The following is a 25,478-nucleotide window of genomic DNA, read 5'->3' as shown; positions in this document are numbered from 1 at the left end:
GGAAGAGCAGGCAGTGCTCTTAACCACTGAGCCATCTCTCCAGCCCCCGTAATTTATTTTTGTGGCTCCTTTATAACTATTGTTTTGCTGCTGTTATGAATTGTAATGTAAATATCTGTGCTTTCCAATGGTCTTAGGTGACCCTGTGAAAGGGTCGTTCAACTCCCAAAGGGTTCGCGACCCACAGGTTGAGAACCACTGAACTAGCGGCTGCCACAAATTACAGAATATCAGGACTGAAGGAGGTGGCACCATGCAAGCAGTGGATGTGACTGCTCTCTTGGTTTTAGTGATAGTTTCAGGCTGTAGATGGATGTCAGAACTTACCTAGTTGTATACTTTAGATATGTGTAGTTCCTTGTGTATCAGCCGTTTCTTTGGAGCTGTTGAACGGGACAGCTAGTATGCAGTGTAGAACCATGCTTTGGGATCTACTAGTTATACAATCTTAGTTTGAAGATGACCAGACTGTTATTGGGATCATGGCACACATACATTCAGGCAAAGCACCCATTCATATTTGTAAAAAGAAAAAACAAAATTTAGTTTTTTGTCTTTATCTGGGTTATGATATTTGGGGCAAAATCTGACTATTTTGTTATGTTTACTAAATAAAACAAATATATAAAAAAGCACGAGCAGAATAACAATTTTGTTTGCTTGCTTGTTGTCTCCTAGACTATTGATTCTGAATCTTTTCCCTCCTGACTTACGGTGGATGGAGAACTTGGATTGCCAGTGCTCCAGGCATCCAGGAGACCAGACTGGCTAGCACTGACTAGGGCTGGCCTGAGATAACCCGCGCTGTCCTGGGACCAATTGAAGCACAAGGGAAACTCAAGCAGCTAAAGTACGTGGGTATGCCCCTGCCGCGGAAATGGGTCTTGTCTGGAGAAGTCTCGGAATTCCAAGTCATGCGGCCCTGGGTTCGGGACCCCGGGTTTGCTCTTGCGTGGCCGGCCCGCGCCCAACGCTCGCCGGGCAGCCCAATGCCCAGCGTCCGCCTTGGCTTCGGCCTCCTGGCGGCCCTGGCAGCGGGTGGTGTTGTCGCCCTGCTCAGCTACTGCGTCTACCTAGACCGAAGGCGGCGCAGAGACCTGGCGATCCGGCGCTGCCAGCGGGACCGTGAGTGACTGCGGGACCGAGGGCGGGCGGCCGAGCCCGGGGAGGTCCCCAAGCCGGCGTCCCGGGCACTCCAACCTATGCCTCTCGGCTCCCAGCCAGCTCATGCCTGTGTTTGCAGAGAGAAGAGCTGGACAGCCCAAGACCCAGGCGCAGGCCAGGCAGGTGAAGTGCAACAGACCCGCCAAAGAGCCTTCTAGAAGCCCAGGGAGAGTCCTGCCAGTGCCGGACACCTACTTTCCAAAGTTTTAATCGTTTTATTCTATTTTATTATTTATTTATTTATTTATTTATTTATTTATTTATTTACAAAGTGGAAGCAAAGGAGGGCAAAGTGGGTCTGATAAGGACACAGTATGAGGGACTGGAGAGACGGCTCAGTGGTTGAGAGCGCTGGCTGCCTTTGCAGAGGGTCCGAATTTGATTCCTACCGCCTACATGATGGCTCACAGACGCCATCTGTAACCCAGTCCAGCGGATCCAACACCCTCTTCTGACCCCCAAGAGGCACCAGGAATGCGCATGATCAATGATATACGTGCTGGCAAAATACCCATACACAAACAAAACAACGTAGTTTTTTTGTACATTTGTTTTGTTTTTTAAAGTATGAACAGGGCCTGGTGCACACGTGTGCTTGGGAGGCTGAGACTGGAAAAAGGAGTTCGAGGTTAGCCTGGGCCAACAAACCACCACCACAACAGAAAGGCATCTGTAAAATAAATGTTTCTTCTTTTTACTTGAAAGAAAGAAGAGAGACTTGGACCTTCCCATATCCTCACAGCCAGTCAACAAGGAATATGACTGACTAGTTTTTTGTTTTTTGTTGACAGAGGGAGAGGGTGACCCACATATGAAAGTCAGAACACAGCTTGAGGGGTCCATTGGGTCCCAGGCGTCTACTCGGGGCCAGGTTTGGCTGACAGTGCTTTTACTGCGGAGCCGGTTCACTCTCCTGGATTGGTCATCTTATATTTCTCTTTTTAACTTTCATATGTATGGATGCTTTTCCGGCCACGTATGTCTATACATTACATACATACCTGGTGCCTATAGGGGTCAGAAGAAGGCATCTGATCCCCTGGGGCTGGAGTCACAGAAGGTTGTGAGCTGCCATGTCGATGCCAGGAAATGAACTTTGGTCCTAAGAAGAGCAGCCGGTGCTCTTAACCACGGAGCCATCTCTTCAGTCCCACCCCCACTGATAATTTCTAAAAAGAATTCGGTCATGTTGGTTATTGACTTAGCTTTAGTTAACTCCCATGAACCCAAAATTGCAAGAATACCTAATCATCTTTCAGGCCTGGAACCTATTTAAGGTCCAATTATGAGACACTAAGGTAGGACTGGCAGAGATAATAACAGCGGTGTAAGAACCCCAAAGCAAGGCAGTGGACAAAGCCAGCGCATGTAACAGGATCCTAGAGAAAGACAGCTTTCTCAGTGTGGAATCAGTACAGCGCTATTCGGTTTGGTTAAGCTTAGTGTCTGTAAAATGATCCTTGGCTTCTGGATCTGCAGTTTGAGCAGGTTTGGTGGGGGGATGACACCTTTGCTCTACTCGGCTGTGGCGAGGCGGGCTCCAGGGCGATGTGGTGAGCCAGTCGTCCTTGTTTGTCAGTTGATGCTGGGTGTTTACTTAGGGCAAGTGGTTTGGGTTGTCGGGGGTAAGCAGGCAGGCACAGATACTCGACATGCATTGAACACAGAACAGCGGTGTGCTGGAGAGCATGCAGTTAGGAGAGCTGCCACGTAATGCCTCTTCTCACGGCCCCGAGGACGGCTCCGTTTCAAGCAGGGAGGAATAGACTCCAGCACATGACAGAAAGACAGCGTTCTGAAAGGAGATGCTAAGATTGGGAATATTGTTGTGACTGGCTGTTTTGGAAAATGAAATTTTTCTGCATAAAGCTTTGGGGTTGTTGCCGAGTCTGGAATGATACTGAATCCGGAGCATGGTATCAGGGATGCCTTTAGGACTGAAGGTGCTACACACACATAACGATGCAAAACAGGGAATATGCCAGGCCTGATCACTAAGTCAGCTTGGAAAGGGATCACCATGCAGAACTGTCTGGTAAAGCTGGGCTAAGTAGAACAGAACCTGAGAGGACTTGCTCTGAAGCCCAGGCTACGGATCCAGACTTAGTAGGAAGCCAGTGCTGATTTCTAGGCATTTTTAAAGAATAAAAGAAAGAAAAATCCAGAGAAACAAAACCCTTAGATTCTTTTTTTTTTTTTTTTTTTTTTTTTTTTTTTTTTTTTTTTGGATTTTTCGAGACAGGGTTTCTCCGTAGTTTTTGGTTCCTGTCCTGGAACTAGCTCTTGTAGACCAGGCTGGCCTCGAACTCACAGCAATCCGCCTGCCTCTGCCTCCCGAGTGCTGGGATTAAAGGCGTGCGCCACCACCGCCCGGCAAACCCTTAGATTCTTATTATTAGAGTAGGCTTCTCACAGCCTTGTCTGTGTTTATCCTTCATTGACTTGTATCCAGAACAGCATCTGGCACATTGTATTTGTCCACTTGTACGAGTACAGTAAGACAAATGGGAAGCGGCAGTACCCACGGCATGCTGTAGGGAGAAACAGCTGAGTGGAATTCTGGTGTCATCTTGGAAGACTTTGAATGACTAACTGAAAAGTCCATACATTTTTCTTTTGGGAAACAGTTGTGGTGGTAACTTATTTCAGAGAATTATTGTGATAACCTTTTTATTTTATTTTGTTTTTTTTCGAGACAGGGTTTCCTTGTAGCTTTGAAGCCTGTCCTGGAACTAGCTCTTGTAGACCAGGCTGGCCTCAAACTCAGAGATCCACCTGCCTCTGTCTCCCGAGTGTTGGGATTAAAGGCGTGCGCCACCACCACCTGGCATGATTACATTTTAAAAAAAACATTTACTTTTATTTTGTGTGCATTGATGTTTTACCTGCTTGCATGTCTGTGAGGGTGTTGGATTCTGGAGATACAGTTGTGAGCTGCCATGTGGGTGCTGGGAATTGAACCCGAGTCCTCTGGAAGAGCAGTCAGTGTTAACTGCTGAGCCATCTCTGCAGCCCCATAATTACCCTTTTGTTTTGTTTTTCAAGACAGGGTTCTCTGTGCAACAGCCCTAGCGGTCCTGGAACTAGTTCTGTAGACCAGGCTGGCCTCAAACCCACTGAGATCCACCTGCCCCTGCCTCCTGAATGCTGGGATTAAAGGCGTGCACCACCATTGCTTGGCTGATTTCTTTTTTAAAAAGACAACTATGGTGTCAATATGGGAGATGAGATGGGCAGGTGGAGGGTTAGAGACAGAAAAGCAAGTCTGCATTAGAAATAATGAAAACCCAAATGACTTGAAGTACGATAGATGAAGAAGCAGGACTTTCAGATTTTTTTCACATAATTGTTAAAATAACCTTTTCATTGTGTAGATGCATAAACCAAAAGAAATACTCTCTCTTCGCCCCTCTCTCTGCTGGAGTTTCCTTTCCCCTCACACCAGGACCTTGCTTTCCTGCCCATGCTCCACTGGCCCAGCTCGTTAGACTTACCTATGGCCAGGAGAAAGGAGAGTGCAGACAGAGGTCAGCTGTATGCGGTGGGCATGTCTGCAATCCTATCGCACTTACCGCACTTAGGGATCTTAGGCAGGAGGGTTGTGAGTTCAAGGTCTGCCTGAAAAGGGCAGGGAGAACACTCAGTAGAGTTCACCGAGGAAGTGTGAGGACCCAAGTTGGAGCCCCAAAACCTACACTGACAAACAAAAAAATCAAGAACAATAGAAATGGTTGTGGTGGCATGTACCTAAAATGCCAGTGCTTGGGGAAGTAGAGATAGGCGAATCCCTGTCTGAAAAAGCAACGTGGGAGTTCAGCAATGGTGTGCATGCCTTTATCCCAGCACTCAGCTCGAGGCCAGCCTGGTCTATAGGTTTAAGACAGCCAGAGCTAAACAGAGAAACTCTGTCTCAAAAAACAAAACAACAACCCCCCAAAAAAGACAAAACAAAACAAAACAACCCTACATTGTGTCAATATCAAGGTCTGCTATTAAAGGCAGGGCTACTAAAAGGTGGGCATCTCAACCTAACTGATGCTGCGCTTTTTTCTTGCTGCCTGAAGTTGTGCAACTCCTTTTGAGAAATTGATTAGAGAAACATTTGTCACCCATGGGATTTAGAGATCAGAGGTGTCTTTTATGTTCTTTATCTTTAAGATAGAACCTCATCTTGTACTGTTGGCTGGTCTGGAACATTCTGAACACAAAGTTCCATCACCTGCCTCAGCCTCCCAAGTGCTGAGATATGTCCACCAGCCTGGCCTAAGAGGCACTTCTTTTTTAAATGTGTGTTTTATTTGTTAAGAGATACTTTAAAGATTAATTTTACAGTAACTATGTACCTTACATTCATTACTCATCGTTATATATTTTATAAATCCTTTAGTTATGGGATCCAGCAAAGAAGGAGAAACTACAAGAATTTTTTTTGCAAGAGGTGCAAATGGGAAAACTTTGTTTAGCTAGAGGTAAGAATAAAAACATTCTAAGTTTTTTTGTTCGTTGTTTTTCCACCAGGGTCTCACTATGTAGCCCTGTCTGTTCTGGAACTCATTTTGTAGATCATGCTAGCCTCAAACTCAGAGATCTACTTGCCTCTCAAGAGCTGGGATTAAAGACATGTGCCACCACATCCAGGTAGTTTGTAAATTTTAAAATCATTTTTCTTCAGAAAACTATTTAATTAGCTAGGCATGGTGGCATATGCTTACAAACCCAGTACTTGAGAGGCAGAGGCAGGAGGATTGAGTTTGAGGCTAGCCTGGACTATTACATAGAAAGGGAGAGTAAGAAGGAAACACTGGTTAGTATCTAGTATCAAGTAAACTGGCTAGACGTGGTAACCAACTCACTGCAGTTGTAAGAAGTTGTCTCCGAATCTTGTCTTGGCGTTACTGTCCCCACCTCCATGTTAGAATTAGCATTGCTATGTTGAACCTGAAAAGTATGTCAATAGGGAAACCAAGACAAATATCAAAAAGCTTAACTTCATTTAAATATCTCAGTAAATGAGGGGACTGGCGAGACGGTTCAGTGGTTAAGAGCACTGGCTGCTCTTCCAAAGGTCCTGAGTTTAATTCTCAGCAATTACATAGTGGCTCACAATCATCTGTAATATAATCTGGTGCCCTCTTCTGATCTTCAGGCATACATGCAAGTGGAACTGTATACACAATAAATCTTTTTAAAAAACTCTCAGTAAATGAAATTCCTAAATTATCAAATACTGAGAATCAAAACTTAAGCTGAGTATGGTAGAACACACTTGTAATCTCAGAACTCCAGAGGCAGAGCTGGAATACCAGTGAATTTGAGGCTAGATTGGGCTAGTGTCTCCAAAAGATCACCTAAAAGACATTATAAAAACTTTCCCACCAGGGATGGTGATGCGTGCTTTTAATCCTGAGTTTGGCAGGGAGAGGCAGGAGGATTTCTCTGAGTTCAAGGACAACTTGACCTACCTAGTGAGCTACAGGATAGTCAAGCTTTATACTTAGTGTGGAGCCAAGAGGCACCTATACTTCATGACCACTTGCTTTAACTTTTCCCTAATTCTGGAAGCACCTGAGATCTCAATATTGTTAGTGACGGTAGGTGATATGTGCTCTATACTAACAGTGTATGTAGCAATGCTTTCTTAATTTTGGTGCTGAGTCATAGATAATGGATAACTGATAGTGATGGAGGGTAAGCTTTACATTTATTAAGTAAAATGTATTTTCTGTAGCATGAATTCTAATTGTTCTTAATAATAAAAACCTGGAATCAGATACAGGGTTAATGCTGAACAATCAGAGCAGCAGAGTAGCCAATCACTAGAGTACTTACTTCTACCAATGCTCAGCCCGAATTAAAGGTGTGGGATCCCAAGTGCTGGGATCACCTTTGTGTTAGTTCTGTTTCTCTTTTAGACAGAGTCAATCTCATGGCTGGGATCACTTTTGTGTGAACTCAGTCTCTTTTAGACAGATTCAATCTCCTGTAGCTCAGTGTGGCCTTGAACTCACAGAGATCCCTCTTTCTCCTGAGCTCTGGGATTAAAGGTGTATGCCACCACTGTCTGGCCTCTATGGGTAACTGTTGGCTTAGCTCTAAACTCTGAGCTTCAGGCAAGCTCTGTTAGATCACAAACTATCAGTACGTTATTTTCCTCAAGTTTTGCAACCTCTCTGCGTATCACATCACCTGTTTTTTTCTTTTTAATTTACTTATATCTGCACGCGCCACACCTCGAAGGACAGAAGGGGAGTCGGATCTGAACTGGAGTTACCAAAGGCTGAGTCACTGTGTGGGTGCTGGGAATTCAACCGAGGTCCTCTGGAAGAGAAGCCACTGCTCTTAACCACCATTTCTCCAGCCTCCAGATAGTCATTTTTTTTTTTTTTTCATTTTATGAGACAGGGTTTCTCTGTAGCTTTGGAGCTGGAACTAGCTCTTGTAGACCAGGTTGGCTTTGAACTCACAGAGATCCACCCGTCTCTGCCTCCCAAGTGCTGGGATTAAAGGCGTGCGCCAGCCACCACCGCCTGGCCTCGGATAGTCATTTTTTTTCAAAGATTTATTATGTATACAATATTCCTCCTGCATGTACACCTCCACACCAGAAGAGGGCACCAGATCTCATTACAGATGGTTACGAGCCATTATATGGTTGCTGGGAATTGAACTCAGGACCTCTGGAAGAGCAGCCAGTGTGCTTAACCTCTGAGCCACCTCTCCAGCCCTCAGATAGTCATTTTTAAATAAACTAAAATTCAACTTTAATGAAGTCAGAACTGACATGATGATATAACAAGAGTAAATCTACATAAGCTAGTGGAAGTTATGCTAAACATCTCCACAGAGAAAGCCTGTCTCGAGCCGGGCGGTGGTGGCGCACGCCTTTAATCCCAGCACTTGGGAGGCAGAGGCAGGCGGATCTGTGTGAGTTCGAGGCCAGCCTGGTCTACAAGAGCTAGTTCCGGGACAGGCACCAAAAGCTACAGAGAAACCCTGTCTCGGAAAAAAAAAAAAAAAAAAAAGATTTAATGTGCACTGGCATTTTGCCTGCATGTGTATATGTGTGAGTTGCCATGTGGGTGCTGGGAATTAAACCCATAACCTCTGGAAGAACAACCAATGCTCTTAACCACTGAGCCATCTCTCCAGCCCCTGCAATCTTTTTATTCATAATTCTATGTTCTTTTCCTAAATAGGAGTCCTCAAACTGTATAAACTAGGGGTGCATAAGTTAGGGCACTTGCTAACTGTGCACTGAGTGTAGCTAAGTGGTGAACTTAAGTTCAAATCCCGCTACTGCACGAAGGTGAGACATTCACATAGAACCACCTGGATTCTTCCTGGACATGGGGAAATTAAAACGGACAAAACCTCCCAAGTTTAGCTTTTATTGAAGATGTGAGGAGTTATAATTTGAATTGTAATTTTAAGTCAAAGGGGGAAAATGTCAGGTTGTTTCTGTTAAGAGCTTACTGCACGAGCGTACACTGTATGTACATGCTAGGCCTAGGCATGCAGTAGACTATACCAAGTACTCTTCAGTGTTCATGTGACAACAATGACATTCTCTAATAATGATGCCTCAGAACTGATGAATTATTGTAGAACTTCTATGGTGCTATCACAAAACTACATATTTTTATCACATTTTATTCCCAAGGAGCTATCACACATACAGACAACACCTGTACACATCAAATACATTTAAAAAATAAACACACCAGGACTACTGAGAACTCAAGAACAATGGCAATGGGTTTTTGATCCTACTGCACGTACTGGCTTTGTGGGAGCCTAGGCAGTTTGGATGCTCACCTTACTAGACCGGGATGGAGGTGGGTGGTCCTTGGACTTCCCACAGGGCAGGGAACCCTGATTGCTCTTCGGGCTGACGAGGGAGGGGGACTTGAGTGGGGGAGGGGGAGGCAAATGGGAGGTGGTGGCGGGGAGAAGGCAGAAATCTTTAATAAATAAATAAATTAAAAAGAAAAAAAATAAACACCAGATGTTCCATCTCTCATACTTTACCAGACATGGATGGTCTACCTCATACTAATGAAGACTACAAGATTAAAAAGCTTGCATGGCCACCCTCCATGCCCCAGACAGAGCATTCCCAGTGCAAGTGTGTACATCTGAACTGAGTCACCTGTGTAATCTAATAAATTATTCAGATGTCTAGTGCCCCCACCAGTGCTCTTTACTCATCATAGCCATTAGTTTTTTTTTTTTTTTTAAGCTTTGGAGCCTGTCCTCGAACTAGCTCTTGTAGGCCAGGCTGGCCTCGAACCCACAGAGATCCGTCTGCCTCTGCCTCCCGAGTGCTGGGAATAAAGAAGTGTGCCACCACTTGGCTGATACGTATTTACGTTTTAATGCTTGCTGCTTTCTTCGTAATTTGTAGAATATACATTTTAAAGAGTATTAAAATTTTGCCTAAAGTCTGGAGAGATGATCAGCAGTTGGAGCGCCTATTGTTCTGTTACAAACAGAACACTAGTTAGCCCCTAAGAGTTCTAGTCCCAACCAACATTTACATCAGGTGCCTCACAACCATCTGTAACTCCAGTTCCAGAAGGTCGGGTGTGGCGGTGCACATCTTTTATCCCAACACTCAGGAGGCAGAGGCAGGAGGATCTCTGTGAGTTTGAGGTCAGCCTGATCTACATAGCAAGCCAGGACTACATAAAGACCCCACTTCTAAACAAAACTAGTTCCAGGAAATCAGGCTTCTTTTCTGGCCACTACAGGCTTTGTACTCGTGTACACACACACACACACACATGCACAGACCACTCCCCGTAATTATTAAAAACAATAACCCTTTCAATTTTTTTCTTTTTTTGTTTTCAATTTCTTTAACCTGTACCAATCTGTTTCAGGAGAGCACGGAATGGGGGTTGAACATCTCACCAATGCCCTTTTAGTGTGTGGGCAACCCAAGGAACTTCTGACGTTTTACAAACACACACTCCCTCCTGAAGTATTTCAGATGCTACTGTACAAAATTCCCCTTATCTGCCAGGTGAGCACATACTTAATTATCCTGTGAAACATTATATAACCCAGTGAACTTGATTACAGAGAAATAATGACTATGGTTGTGGACTCCAAGGTTCTAAGTAATATCTAGTTCTGGTTCTACTTTCATTAAGGTAAGACTAGCTTATTTTCCGTGTTCTATTATAGCGAATTATGTTCTTTGTATGTGTTTCAACATTTCAATTTTAAAGCAGAATGGTATTTGTCACTAATGCTGACAAAACAGAGAAATACCTTTGTAAACCTATCACACAGGGCTAACAGTGCACTGCTATGTGACTTTAGATTGGTAGCAGATAAAGTCCATTTAGAAGCTCTTCCTTTTGCCAGTTTGGGTAAAAATAAACAAAAACAAAGTACTTAGACTTACTCGTTAGAATTTTCTGCAAATGTTAAATCTGCTTCAGAATTTATTAGCCATAAGATACAAATTCAACTCTGATTCATTTTACTCAATTGGTCACATTAGCTGCATGTTATTATTTACACTCAAACTATTCATGTTGGGGTGTGTGTGTGCACGCACACAGGCATCATGGCATATGGGTGAGGGCAGGAGCTAACTGGGTAATCAGTTCTCCTTGCACCACGTGGTTGCTGCTGATAGGACTCAGGCTGTCAGGCTTGGTACCAATGCCTTTAGTTGCGGAGCCTGGACTAGTCCCTCACTAGCCTGGACTCCGTTTTTAAACAAATTGTAAGGCTGTATTAGAACATAACAGTCATAAACATTTCTGAGCTAGCCTCAAAAGGGATGTTGCCTAAGGGTCTTTAAAGTGCAGCCAGGATAAAATGTGCACTATCTAATGTGACAAAAGCAGCAAAAAAGAGTAGCCATGCCTTGGAATGACTAGCACGTTAACTGTTTATGTATCTACCAGCAACTTGAGGCAGACATGTATGAACAGAAGTACTTGAAGGATTATCCTGACTGAAGCATCTCAACGCATCACAGCCCAGACAGAATAGTGTGTTCTGTACAGTAAAAACAACCGCTCAGTGATACTTTCATTTATTTTACTTCTGGTAATAAACTTTTTCTATCTCATACATGATTGGACACGTTTTGCTTTTAAAATTAACAGTCACAAAGAAAGAAACTGGTTTATTTTTGTATCAAGGTGACCACGCAGCTGAGTCTTAAGGCTCAACAACACTGCATCATCTTACCATTTCACTCAACAGTAAGGCCTTCTGTTTTGATTCTTTCTGGTGAACAGTGATTTTGGTTTCTTCGGTGGTTTCCATTGGTCAGGTAGTCACGACAGATGGCTGACCACCACTCCTGCTGTGCTTCAGGGGATTCTCCCAGACGAATCCTCACTTCCAGCGCAGCAGCTGCTGGAAATCTTTCAGTGCACATCTGTGCCTTGGCACTTTTCTACCGGGGCTGGCCCAGGAGTCCTGCTTTGGCTGCCAGGGCTTCATTCTGCTGAATATGATATTCCTGAAATCTCATGGATATTCTCTGTGTCATTTTTAAATATTTCTGTAAGCAATGTTCTGAACAGGTAACCTAGAAATACAAGGGGAAGGTCCAAAAGGCAACACAAAAATAAACATTCTTGTATTCTGAAGGAGCCACCACTGGGAACTTTGCTTTTCTTTAGGTAGATCTGCAAATTAAATGCTATCATTGGCTTGTAATAATCATAGCTTTAAACTGTTTATGCTTTCATCCACCGGCTAGAATTAAAGTTTATGAATTCCCTATTAGTCTGCAGGCACAGAAGCAATGGTGTGCTCTGCCTTCATGAAAGGTCTGGACCAGATTTTCTACAAACTCAAGGTCCAAATGTATACCCAGTAGAAGGTTTCTTCCTTTGTTAATGAGAAACTTGTTTCTGCATATTCTTAATTCACAACCTTTACTTTTCTCTTGAGCAAGGTCTTGTCATGCAGCCAGGACTGGTCTGGAATACCAGAATCTTCTGCCTCAGCCTCCCAAATGCTAGGGTTCCATGCATGCTTGACCTCACCACCATCAACCCGGTGGCCCAGACTCAGAAAGAATGAGTCTTCCAGGCTCTGCCTCACATGCAGACCCTAGAGCATAGCCTATATGTGTATATATATGTAAATGGGTATAAATGCAGGTAATACAAAGCTTCACAAGAGAAGGTAACGTTAGGTGGTAAGAATGGATGGATAATCCATTTAGTGTTGCTTGAGAAAAAAAAGAAAAAAAAAGAATGGATCGATTGTGGGCAAAAAGACACATCTCAGTCATGAATAGGGTAATAAAGCTATTTTTTCCCCCCCAATTTTAACCTGTCAAAATTTTTATTTTTTTCATGGTAGATCTGAGTTCAAGTTTCTGGATATCCAGATAGCAAGAATCACTTTTGCCTGGGAAAGAATTTGGCATGTGCTGTTCCTCTGAGGTAGGGACTGAAAGTTGGGTTTGTTTTTCAGTCCCACTGACCATCTGTGCAGTGGGAACTTGACATGACTGGTCACTGAGTAGATCTACCGCCTTTTGAAAAAGGGACTTTAAAAAATTTTGTTATGGAGAGGGGCTTTAAAATTAATTTTCACCCTTTTTTCCTGCTTAAAATTATATCAAAACATTCTACTTAGTGTTACTTTATATGTAAATTTTATTGCTATAGATAAAGTATGGTTTTTTAAAACAAAAGTATCACATGATTAACTCCATTGTCCACAAGTATAAAATTGGCAAGGAATAGCCAAAACATATTCCTTTAAAAAACGAATATCATACTTGGTATCTCCTAAACTTTGTAAGTTAAATTATCTAACAAATTAGATTTTGGCATGAATGTTTACTGACTTCTCGACTGGAAGAAGTTTGTCACTCTCAGCAGATACACAAACATCTTTTAAGGACACTAAAAGCTGAGATGCCGATTAGACTGGGCTTCGGTGGTCCACACATGAGCTATGTGCCACCACATTCACACTCCCTTTTCTAAAGCCAATCTAGATTCTCAGGGCCAGATCAGAGCCGTGCCAAGCTTCTCTAGCACTGTCATCTTGTATCACTAACTTGGTGATGACTGACTGGCTCTTCTAGGCAATGGCATCCCGGTCAGTAGGAACCAAGCCGGGGGAAGTCTCAGTGAGCGACCTTTGCATACCTCCTCAGGTTTCACCTCTCTCGTGGTGAAGTCTTTGACACAGTCCAGAAAGCAGCTTTCCGTGAGTCTGTTGTAGGTTCCCAGGAACTCCTTAAACTGGAAACAAGAAGTGTTTTAAGACCCAGCTTTCCAGCCAAGATGACTGGAGACTTCGCATACTCAGACAACTAGCCCGGCACACGGTTTCTTCCACCCCTTCCCTCATCCGGAGTCTTCTGCTGACTTAAGCAGCTTTAATGCACAACATACGGTCTTACTTTCTAGTTGTACTTTTCTCCTCACCTGTTGTCCAACTCAGTTTTACAGCCAGCTACAGAGGAGTGATGTCTGATATCCTGGCTACTTAAGGGGCTGAGGATAAGGATCACCTGAGTCTAAAGGCCTAGAAGCCCAAAAGACAACATAACAGGTTGCTTTTGTGGCCTCAAAAACAAAGCAGAAAATGCTTTGCCACCTAACATACATTTTAATGTTTTAAAATATGGTTTGAGGGAATGTATTATTTGTTTTGAGTAAGAATTTAACTCATGATAATTCCACCCACAAGCATGTAGCTCAGGATGGCTCATCTCTACTGCCCTTGGAGATAGCATCTCTACAGAGCCCTGCTGTCCTAGAAGTCACCGTGTACACCAGGCTATCTTTGAACTCTGAGAGATGAGCTTGCCTCTGCCTCCTGAGTGCTGGGATTAAAGGTGGGTAACACCACATCTAGCCAAGATCCTTTCCCCTTAATTATAGTATCTTACCTGTTTTATCTGGTCAGATTCTGGTATCTGTGCAGCCATATTCTTTCAGTATGTTTATTAATCACCTAATTTCAAAGTTAAAAAAAAAATACGTGTCAATTTATAAGTGTATTTTTAAGACACCCAAAGAGATAGCTGTTTATATTTTATAAATTTCTTTTTTTTTTTTGGTTTTTCGAGACAGGGTTTCTCTGTGGCTTTGGAGCCTGTCCTGGAACTAGCTCTGTAGACCAGGCTGGTCTCGAACTCACAGAGATCCGCCTGCCTCTGCCTCCCGAGTGCTGGGATTAAAGGCGTGCGCCACCATCGCCCGGCTATTTTATAAATTTCTAATTGTATATAATCATAAACCATTCATAATCTCACAGATTTTAATGACAGGTTATTTTTTAATGCCAGCTGTGGAACTCACAGGCCCTGACTTAGTCAAATCTCCAACAATAAGACAGCATCCTACTGTCTAGCAAAGCTACTTACTAAAGCCCCCTTCATAGCAGGGATTTAAGGAAAACCAAGGAAATTCTTAAATTCTTCCTAAATTTTCATAACTATCCTATTGGTTATCAATTCTGGTTACTAATCTACTATGTAATCTACCAATTGCTGACAAACACCCTTTATTTTTAACAAATGTTATTTATAATTAAATCAACACTGGCTCATGAGAGATACTCAGAGTTCTCAAAGTTACAGGAGTTTTACATTCTTCTTTTTTTATTTTTTTGAGACAGGGTTTCTCTGTGTAGCCCTGGCTGTCCTGGAACTCACTCCATAGACTAGGCTTACCTTGAACTGATAGAGATCTGCCTGCCTCTATCTCCCGAGAGCTAGGATGGTGTAGAGTTCTGTTATGTGTTGCTTTCATTGGTTAATGAATAAAGAAACTGCCTTGGCCTACTTAATAGGGCAGAACTTAGGTGAGGGGGGGAATAAAACGGAATGCTGGGAGGAAGAAGGCAGAGTCAGGGAGACACCATGGATCCTCTGCCTGAGACAGATACCTGCCAGTAAGCCACAATCACGTGGCGATACACAGATTAATAGAAATGGGTTATATTAAGATGTAAGAATTAGCCAGCAAGAAACTAGAGCTAATGGGCCAAGCAGTGTTTTAATGAATACAGTTCCTGTGTGGTTATTTCAGGGCTAAGCTAGCCGGACAGCTGGGATGAACAAGCAGCCTCTCCCTACAACACTGGCATTACAGACGTGAGCTCCCACTGCCTGGCCTAAGAGTTATATATTCTTATATGGAGTTGACAGTAAATAGGACAGTCACATGGAGTTGTGAGTTGCCATATGGGTGCTGGGAATTGAACTCGGGTCTCCCTAAGAGCAGCGAGTGCTCTTAGCCCCTGAACTGTCTCTTTAGCCCCAGAAGTCTCATTTTGATTAAATCATGTAACACACAATTCCACTCACGACTATAAGTGCACTACCCCACCCCCACTCAGTTTTTGATCCTTTTTTTTCCTTCCTAAGATGTTAGTGATGACTACTGACATTTTTTCAAAGCCATACATAAGGGAAAGCATTAGGTCTTCTGCACGTGCTATTCTGGTCTCATTCTACACATTACAGCCCAGTTTTCTCTGAAGTAATGACTAATGAAACACATAACTGTGTTTACTTAAGAGGATGCTTTAATAGTAATGGGAAACGTTATTCTTTTTATGTGTGCCAGGAACAACAGTACTGCAACTTCATGGGTGTTAAGTACCACTGACCGGTCAAAGAAGCCGGCCTCTAGAAACACCATGCACTGTCTTCAGGGGACGGTGCAGATGTGCATTTTCTTTATCCACTCTCTACACAGAGCTAGGAAGCTAGGCATCATATACAAAGGAAATCTAAGAAAAGAAGAGGCAGCGAGCAAGCAGCAGATCAGCTAGGGGCCTTGGGATCTAAGAAACACAGGGATAAATCCTTTGTGTGCTTTCTGTTTTAGATTTCAAACTGGAGAAGCTGGCAACCTCCAAATGTGACCAATCAAAAACAAGATGCCCTCAAAACCTAGTATAATCAAAACATCAACAACAAAATCAGCAAAAGAAATGTATATATCCGCCGGGCGAAGGTGGCACATTCCTTTAATCCCAGCACTCGGATCTCTGTGAGTTCGAGACCAGCCTGGTCTACAAGAGCTAGTTCTAGGACAGGCTCCAAAGCCACAGAGAAACCCTGTTTCGAAAAACCAAAAAAAAAAAAAAAAAAAAAAAGTATATACCTGTATATATATATGTATATATATACATACACACACATACATATAATATCTATCTGAACTACTGTACTAGCAAACACTATCGTTAAAAGTGAAACGAGAAAACGACAAAACTTCCAATGGTCCACATCCCTGCCATCATATCATTAGCTTAAGCCAAATGGGAAGCCTAGACTTTACCCTCCAGAGGCTTCAATGAGCTACTCTTGTACTAGGGTGGTGTCAAGAGAAGGCTAATAAAAGAACAAGATTTTATTCCCAACAGCAGGACAAGACAACAACACATCAGTGGAAACCTTATAAGAGACTGGCAGGACTAAAGCACCTGTCTTCTCTGCGGCACTATCACAAGGCCTGGCTGAGGTTCAGGGTTGCATTCCCAACCCTTCTCCCCGTGGTGAATAGGAGAGGCCACATAGGGAGTGGTAATGAGGCATGTTAGCTCCTCTCAGCCAGCGAGATACATAATGACTGATAGGTCTCCTAATTTGGCCAAAGGCATAAACTTACAAATTCAAGCAGGTGAGTGAACCTTAAACAGCACAGACTCAATGAACTCCACATTAATATAATATTATAGTCCTCCACCCCCCGGAAAAGTTTTTTGTTTGTTTGTTTGTTTTTCCTTGTTGAGATATTTGTTTCCCCTTGAGACATGGTTTCACTGTGTACCTTGGCTTGTCTCAAACCCATGTTCCTCCTGCTTTGGCTTCCTGAGTGCTGGGGATTATGGGATTCAACCCACATTCCCATTGGAAGACAATACTTGTTAGTAAGACTGTAAGCAAGCGGCTGAGTGTCATGCATGAGTAATCCCAGTATTTGGACTGTGGAGTGGAGGCAGGAGGATCAGCTTTGTAAAGTGTAAGATCAGGCCAGCCTGGACTTCTTCTCTTTTTTAAATATTTAACTTTATTTTTTATTTTATGTGCATTTTGTATCACAAATGTGTCAGATTCCCTGGATCTGGAGTTACAGACAGGTGTGAGCTACCATGTGGGTGCTGGGAACTGAACCTGGGTCCTCTGGGAGAGCAGCCAGTGCTCTTAACTGCTGAGGTATCTCTCTAGCCCCTAGCCTGGGCTTCTTGAGACTCTATTTCAAAAGGCTGCAGACAAAGACATCTGCTAGGAGGTACAAGGAAAATATCACTAAGTACAGTGAAGCAAAAATGGGAAACACAACACATAAAGGCTGGAAGGGGCACAGATCTAGCCCGGTCTGAGATGACACCAACTCCCAAACAACCAATATGGGAGCCCAGCAAGGTTTTGGTGACACACAAAAGCCAAACTTACTTCTACACCTAGCAACAAGCACATGCACAATGCAATTCTAATCACCGCGATTCCCTTCCAGACATACTCAGAGGTCACCCTCTCAAAACATGTACAACATTCAGATCTTGAAAACTACAGACAAACATCAGAACCCTGAAAATGGAGAGGCAGTGATTGGACAACAGTAGGGTGAACTCAATACCATTTCTGTGGGGTTTTTGCTTCTTTTTGCTTAGTTTTGGAATAGTTTTTTGTTTTATTCATGTTTTGCCTCTTCGTTTTGATTTTCGTTTCTCTAGGGGCTTTTTTGTTTCTCTCTTTCTCTTAGTTTGTTTTTTCAAGCCAGGGTTTCTCTTTGTTAGAGCTCTGGCTGTCCTGGAATTCAGAGATCCTCCTGCCCCTGCCTCCTGGTATTGGGAGTAGTTGGGGGAGAGAAAATGGTCAAACTATATTATATAAAAACAATTTTTTTTTTTTTGGAGACAGTTTCTCTGTATAGTTTTGGAGCCTGTCCTGGAACTCACTCAGTATACCAGGCTGGCTTTGAACTCACAGAGATCTGCCTGCTTCTGCCTTCTGAGTGCTGGGATTAAAGACATGTGCCACCACCACCTGGCCAAAAATTTTTAATTAAAAAAAAAAAGAGGCATTTTATGTTCATAGACTAAAAGACTCAATATAATAAGAATGTCAATTTCCCCAAAACTAACATACACAATGCAATTCTTACTAAGATCTCAGCAAGATTTCTTATATAGGTAAGATGATGTTAATGAAAAGGACTAGAGTAGCTAAATAAAGACTAAGCTGGGAGGAATCAATTTACCTGATTTAAAAATAATCAATGGAAAGAAAAAAAGTCAATTCTAAAAGATTAGATGAGGTATGATTTTATGAAATACTCTCTTTTTTTCTTTGTTTGGAGACAGAGTCTCACTATGCAGTGCTGACTGAATTGGAACTCATTATCTAGAGCAGGCTGGCCTCAAGCTCAGAGATTCTCCTATTTCTGACCCTGAGTTCTGGGATTAAAGGTGTGCACCACTATGCCTGGCTGAAATAGTCTTGGAATGAGAGAATTACATGAATGCAGAGCATAGGAGTAGTTGCAGTTGGCTATAGAAGGAAGAGAGTACTGAATAGGAGAGGGTGCTGCTACAAGAGAAACCTATGAAATAGAAATGTACTGTATCTTGACTATATTGGCATCTGTATCCTAGGCAAGACCCCACACTCTAGCTTTGCAAGATGTTACTCTTGTGCAAAGCTGGATAAAGGCATATGTGACTTCTAATGTCACAACTCTATGTGAGGCAGTAATACCCTCCGAATAAAGAGGCTAGAGAAATGCTCATAAGTCAAGAGTGCTTGCTGGCCCTCCAGATAAGCAGAGCTCAGTTCCTAACACCCATGCCATCAGGCTGCTCACTGGGACCTGTAACTCCAGCCCCAGAGGATCAGGTATCTTCCTCTGGCTGCCAAAAGCACTTTCAAACATGAGGCAGACATACACACTTTTTAAGCTACATAAAGAAAGGAAAGTATCCTAAAGAGGCCTAAGATTTGGTAATATAATTTGCATAGAATTAAGCAGTAAACAAAGCGACTGTTTGACGAGAGCTTTAAAATTTGAGAATAAAACATGCTTGCTTTATCCAGAACACACTGCCAACTGTAAGGCTCATTATAAACCAGACTCGACAGTTGAAGCTGAAAATGACACATCTGATTTCCTTAGAAACTTATATGATAACTAATAACCAAAATTTGGTTGTTTTCCCTATGTCTAACCTTGTGCTTCCTCAGGTTAAAATTCTTGACTTTTTCAGCAATAAGTGAGAAGCATGATACAGCACATTTTAAATGTTTTGTCAGGGACTGGTACACTGGGAGGTCTCAATCCTCTCACACTCCTCTGTCACTACTGGTGACAATAAGTCTCATATCGCCCAGGCTGTTTTGTAGCCAAGGATGATTTTGCTAAGTGCCCAGCTAAGTGATTTTGTTAATGTCTCTTAGTATGTCTTTAGCAATCTCCTTCTTTGCCTGTGCGGACATGTGCATGTGAGTGCAGGTGCCTTCAGAGGCTACAAGAGGATGTGAGACCCTCGGAGCTGAAGTTACAGACACCTCTGGAAGTGCAGCAAGTGCGCTTAACTGTTGAGCCATCTCTCCAGTTCTGGTTATCCCTTTTTTTTTAGAAAAAGCAGTTATTGCCGGGCAGTGGTGGCGCACGCCTTTAATCCCAGCACTCGGGAGGCAGAGGTAGGCGGATCTCTGTGAGTTCGAGACCAGCCTGGTCTACAAGAGCTAGTTCCAGGACAGGCTCCAAAACCACAGAGAAACCCTGTCTCGAAAAACCAAAAAAAAAAAAAAAAAGCAGTTATTAAATTAGATTTATTTTGCATTGCTGAGGGCTCTGTTCTGTCTTTTTCTCTCATTCAGGAAGAGTCCAAACCCTCACTTTCCACCTTACATTTATTTGCTACTCAGATAACATTTGCTCTCGCTGAGACTTAGTATGTTAATGCAATCTTTACTAGAAATTTGTGTCTACTTTTCTCTTTTAAGTATCATGTTTAACCTTTTGAAGACCTGGTTATCCTTTTATATTCGATCCTCACTTCCAGAGATCACTTCTGTTGGCTTGTTATTACAGAGGCAAACATTAAGACAGGGTGACTTTCTGGTTACCCCGTCATTTGGAGACAATGGACAGCTTTCACTTAAGTCTGAGAATGACAATGGCAACAGCGTTAGTTTTGCGGTTAATCAACATCTCAGAGAAGTAGAGAACTTAAGAGTAAAGGTAGACTTTATCAGCCAACAAGCGCAAACCTTTTCTGATGCATGAGTTTCTTTTCTGCTCTGGAAAAGCAAGTGCCCCGCCTTTTGCTTGAATGTCTTCAGTGAGGCTGGATTTCTTACCTGAAAATTGAATGCAGTATTATATGACTGCGAAGGCTCTTCTTTTTAATGAAATCTGAATTTCGGTTGGCTAGCTAATTTTGCTTGTTTGGTGTTGTTTATCGAGAGAAAGTCTATCAATGTAGACCAGGCTAGCCTTGTACTCAGGGACCTGCTTGCCTCTGCCTCCCTAGTGCAAAAAACACCTTTACCTGCTCAATTGCTACATGGCTTAAAAATATTTTTAAGCTTGCCTTCATTTATCTCAGTACACAAACAGGAGGACAACTCTTGGAGCTGAGCTGGTTCTCTCCTTCCACTGTGTGAATGCTAAAATCAAAAGTGTGCACCACACACCCTACAGTGAATTTACTTTAAAGCCCCCCCTTTTTTATTACTAAACTGAATAAAAGGATACATCAGGTTTTCCGTGGGCATAGGAGTCAAACCAGAGCAGCGTGCATGCTAGACAAGAGTTTCATCACCGGGTTATATCTGCAGGCCACTTTATCTTTTTACTAAGGGAAATTTATACAGTCTGAAGTTTATAGATTAGCTATTTTAAAAAAGTCATGCTAACCTTAAACTTTTCTTCTGATTCTTTGAAAACTCTTAGAAAGATAACAGTTCAAACAGTATATTTACAGGGGATCACTTCGAGATTGACAACACAGGACCACCTGAGTCATTTAGTCTGTAAAATTCAGGACTTCTCCCATTACATTTGCACACCTGTATGAAATGGCAAATAAACTACAATATTCTGCAAATAGCCCCGTGTTATAAGTTCTTTTGACTTTGGCTACATCGTCACATTTATTAAGTATATCTATAATTAATATAATAATTAATCATAGTTATATAATATAATAATAACAACATCAGCCGGGCGGTGGTGGCGCACGCCTTTAATCCCAGCACTCGGGAGGCAGAGGCAGGCGGATCTCTGTGAGTTCGAGACCAGCCTGGTCTACAGAGCTAGTTCCAGGACAGGCTCCAAAACCACAGAGAAACCCTGTCTCGAAAAACCAAAAAAAAAAAAAAAATAATAATAACAACATCATAATTGTGTTATGTTTTTTGAGACACGGTCTCACAAGACCTAAAATTTTCTATGTAGTACAGGCTGGACTTGAACTTGGGACAGTCACAAGTGCTGAGAGCATAGGTTTGCACCACTATGCCCAGCTTGTTACTTATTTCTTCCCTAATACACCTTGTTTTTCCTAAATTAATTTTCTTCTCAGAGGCAGGTGTATCTTTGAGTTCAAGGCCAGCCTGGTTTACAGAGTACCAGGACAGCCAGGGCTACACAGAGAAACCATCCTTAAAAACAAAACAAACAAACAAAATAATTAATAAGGGCCCAATAGGGATATGATTACTCTACTTCTTATAGGCACCTTTGTACAAACTGAAACTAAATCTTAATAATGCTTATATTTAATTAACGGCAAGTGATTCTTCTGCTGTTCTGGGCTGCTGTAATTGTTCCTAGTCCCTGACTAACGGGGACTGTGATGCACATCCCCGGGGTTCAGTCGAAGCTCATAAATGGACAAAACCAAGGAATATGCCAGGGAACAAGATATACCTCTATAATTATTTAAGAAAAAATGGTCTCTTTTTCACTGGTAAGACAGACAGTCAACACCATAATTAAATGGGTCAACCTACCATCACACAAAATAGGCAGAATTTCCTGTCAGGATGCCCTAAGGCACACAGCATCATTCTAGTGGCATTCTGGCCTAAAAATACAGGCTCTTCCTCTGATCACAAGAGAATAATCAGGAGAATCCATATTGCAGAATAACTGAAGACAACTGGACTAACCTTCAAAAATGCTAGGAGGGGCTAGAGAGATGCTCAGTGGTTAAGAGTACTTGTTGCTCTTGCAGCAAGGTGGTTCCAGTACCACAGAGCTCACAACTGGCAGCACCAGTTCCAAGAAATTCTACACTCTGCTCTGGCCTCCTCAGGCACCAGGCAAACACCTGAAACACATACACACATACATACAAACATTCACGCCCATAAAAAGAAGCCTTATTTTTAAAATGCTGTCAAGAGTGGATAGCTGATGTAGACCGAGATGTAAGAGCCGCTACAATGAAGCATGTGTAGACCTGAATCGGTAAAGGAGATTTTCTTTATGGGGAAGTAATCAGTCCCTGAAAAGAAAGCCGATACACAATTCCCTTCAGGAATGAGGTTTATTACAAAAATGGGGCCTGCCTGGTGTGCTGGCTCACATCTTTAATCCCAGCACCTTGGGAGAGGTATTCACTCTTTGTGTTCCAGGACAGCTACATGCTGAGATGGAGAGAGGGAGAGATGGGGGCGGGATGACTATCATATCCAGCAGAGAAGGGAGACAGAGACAGCAGATCACTTCCAGCGTGGGATCTGGCCTTTTAAAGGCTTAAGGCCGCAGGCGCCTATTCTAACAACAAAGGAATTTTTAAATCTAAATGTCATCTTAGGTGTCTTCTGAGACTGTGTAATGCTTTTTTTTTTTTTTTTAAAAGACAGGGTTTCTCTGTAGCTATGGAGCCTGTTCTGGAACTTGTTCTTGTAGACCAGGCTGGCCTCGAACTCACAGTGAGCCGCCTGGCTCTGCCTCCCGAGTGCTGGGATTAAAGGCGTGCGCCACCACCGCCTGGCTCTGTGTAATGTCCTTAAAGAGGCACAGAATGAAACAATTAGGGCTAAAATTTATGATGTCCAAGTTATTTGCAAAATATATCTATACATGTACGGGAGGGGAGAGCAAGGCAGGGGGAGAATAGGGTGGGGAATTTAGCTTATAAAAAAAGTACACAAAAACCCATACCCCTCCCCAGCTACTTCTTTTTTTTTTTTTTTTTTTGGTTTTTCGAGACAGGGTTTCTCTGTGGTTTTGGAGCCTGTCCTGGAACTAGCTCTTGTAGACCAGGCTGGCCTAGAACTCACAGAGATCCGCCTGCCTCTGCCTCCCAAGTGCTGGGATTAAAGGCGTGCGCCACCACCGCCCGGCCCCCCAGCTACTTCTTGTCCAAAGGCGATCAGTGTCTACTTTGAGAGTCCAAGTATCTAAATTATTTTATCTTCCACGTGTCCCTTTAGATTATTTGCAGGCAGGAGGTTTAGTTAGATAAATTGTGGGATTAACTGGCAACTTTTTTGTTTGTTTGCATTGGCTTTTTTTTTTTTTTTTTTTTTTTTGGGTTTTTCGAGACAGGGTTTCTCTGTGGTTTTGGAGCCTGTCCTGGAACTAGCTCTTGTAGACCAGGCTGGTCTCGAACTCACAGAGATCCACCTGCCTCTGCCTCCCAAGTGCTGGGATTAAAGGCGTGCGCCACCACCGCCCGGCTTGTATCTTTGGAGATAGGTTTTCTCTGTGTAGCCTTGGCTCTCCCGGAAAACTCTATTTCAGGCTGGCCTGGAACTCAGAGATTAGCCTGCCTCTGCCTTCAGAGTGCTGGGATCAAAGGTTGCCACTACACCCAGTGTTAATAGTAGGTAACTTTTAACTCAGTATTAATCAGAGTTAGAAGCACTTGAGAAAGAATTCATATTGCTTTCCTGATCCAAAGTCTGGCTTCAAGATAAGAACCCTGAAATACTGAAGGACGAGAACAAGACTTCCTGGGTTAGCCCAGGTTTGACATTCAATTTCAAATCAAGTCAGTTTACTGATTGCTGTTGCTCAGCGTTTTGAAATTAGAGGGGAAAGGTCATATTTTTTTCATATCTAAGCTTTACATAGATTATGGAAGTTAATTCATCTCTAAGGTCTCTTGCAGATCTGACACTTGTCATTCTGTCTTATACAATCGAGAACCAACATATTAAATCTAAGGGACAAGAGAAAATGTAACAGACAAAAATGATTAGTCACAAAACTCATTAAGTAGCAACAACCAAGAACAAAATAACAGGTTCTTCAAAGATGAGACTAGAAGGCGGCTTTTTACTCTAGCCTCGGAGGAACGTACGCAGCCGAAATACAAGAGATAAAATTTGTTTCTTACGTTGACATCTTACACTGTTTTGACTTTGCTTCATCTATTTTAAATGCCTCTAGCAAGGTGCAATGGCTCTAACCTGAGCGTCCTCCAAAATGAGATCAGGAAAGGGTGCGAGCCCCTGTATTCTAGACACGGTCAGAACCGAGGGAGTCTGGGATTCTCGGGACAGGGAGCCCTGTCTGACAGCTCAAGGTCATCGAGGCGAGCCCCGAGCCCTCCAGTCCCGGGGCCTCGGGTGACAAGGCCCCCCGGAGAGGTCCAGCCTCTCGCCGTGTCGCCCGCCGGTTGCGCAGCCCCACGCCCCGCGTGCACGCGGCGGCCCCCTTCCCCGAGCGAAGCCCGCCGCCCGCTAACCCGGAGGGCACGGGGAAAACGACCGTACTTAGCCACAGGCTCTCGCATCCGACTCCGGTACCGGGCTGAGGAGCTGCGATGCGGTCTGAGATCCGAGGGTCAGCGTGAGGAGGGCGCCGCGCCGCTGGGCAGCAGAGAACACGTGGGGGCAATGATGTCAAGGAGCGCTTAGACCCGCTGACGCAGATTCGCAGATTCGTTACATTTGGGGGAAGGAAGATGTAGGAGGAAAAGCCAGGACCCCAAGTGAATTCTAAAATTACCCGAGAATTAACTTGTGTGACGATGTGTTAGACGGTGCTCCGTATTGTTCATTTCCTTTTCCACGGCAACCGAATCTGTCGAATGTTCTAGGAAGCCCAATATACTTAAACCTAGGTTTCTAACGGTCTACAGTTACTACAGTGTAAATAACCCTAGATAAACAAAACGTGTTTATGGTCTGCTCGAGAGTTCTTCAGTCCTCGGGGAAGACCTGATATCGTATCCAAAAATAAACGCGATATGCTGCCTTTAAAATAAAAATAAAATCATATCTTTTTGAAGTCTTTTACGTTTGGGGAATTTGTTTCCACCCGGGCACCTACGGCAGAGCACCAGACAGCTCCAGGGCGCTCACTTCCGGTGGGAGGGCGTGATCTCTG

General features: G+C 43.2%; 2 protein-coding genes across 4 annotated transcripts; one reads left to right on the top strand and one right to left on the bottom strand.

Annotated features, from left to right (window-relative positions):
* Positions 1-989: 989 nt before the first annotated feature.
* Tomm20l (translocase of outer mitochondrial membrane 20 like) lies at positions 990-10,216 on the top strand. The gene is made up of 4 exons (XM_057783373.1): positions 990-1,125; positions 1,244-1,287; positions 5,552-5,633; positions 10,047-10,216. Exons 1-4 carry the CDS (start codon positions 990-992, stop codon positions 10,214-10,216), a joined length of 432 nt encoding a protein of 143 aa, XP_057639356.1.
* A 19-nt stretch (positions 10,217-10,235) lies between these two features.
* Positions 10,236-25,382, bottom strand: Timm9 (translocase of inner mitochondrial membrane 9). 3 transcript variants are annotated; one of them, XM_057783376.1, is made up of 5 exons: positions 24,863-25,382; positions 20,399-20,488; positions 14,057-14,121; positions 13,308-13,403; positions 10,236-11,653 (listed from the first exon to the last, which is right to left on the bottom strand). In XM_057783376.1, the coding sequence occupies exons 3-5, from the start codon at positions 14,093-14,095 to the stop codon at positions 11,588-11,590; spliced, it is 201 nt and encodes a 66-aa protein (XP_057639359.1). In that variant the 5' UTR covers positions 14,096-14,121; positions 20,399-20,488; positions 24,863-25,382; the 3' UTR covers positions 10,236-11,587. The 3 variants fall into 3 exon arrangements, with proteins under 3 accessions (XP_057639359.1, XP_057639357.1, XP_057639358.1); XM_057783374.1 differs by having other exon boundaries at positions 10,934-11,722; positions 24,863-25,365; XM_057783375.1 differs by lacking the exon at positions 20,399-20,488 and having other exon boundaries at positions 10,934-11,722; positions 24,863-25,365.
* Positions 25,383-25,478: the final 96 nt, after the last annotated feature.

The sequence above is a fragment of the Chionomys nivalis genome, chromosome 10 (genome assembly GCF_950005125.1).
Source record: "Chionomys nivalis chromosome 10, mChiNiv1.1, whole genome shotgun sequence".
NCBI lineage: Eukaryota > Metazoa > Chordata > Mammalia > Rodentia > Cricetidae > Chionomys > Chionomys nivalis.
The sequence above is the reverse complement of the archived record's forward strand: the minus strand, read 5'-3'. Positions and strand labels throughout refer to the sequence as shown.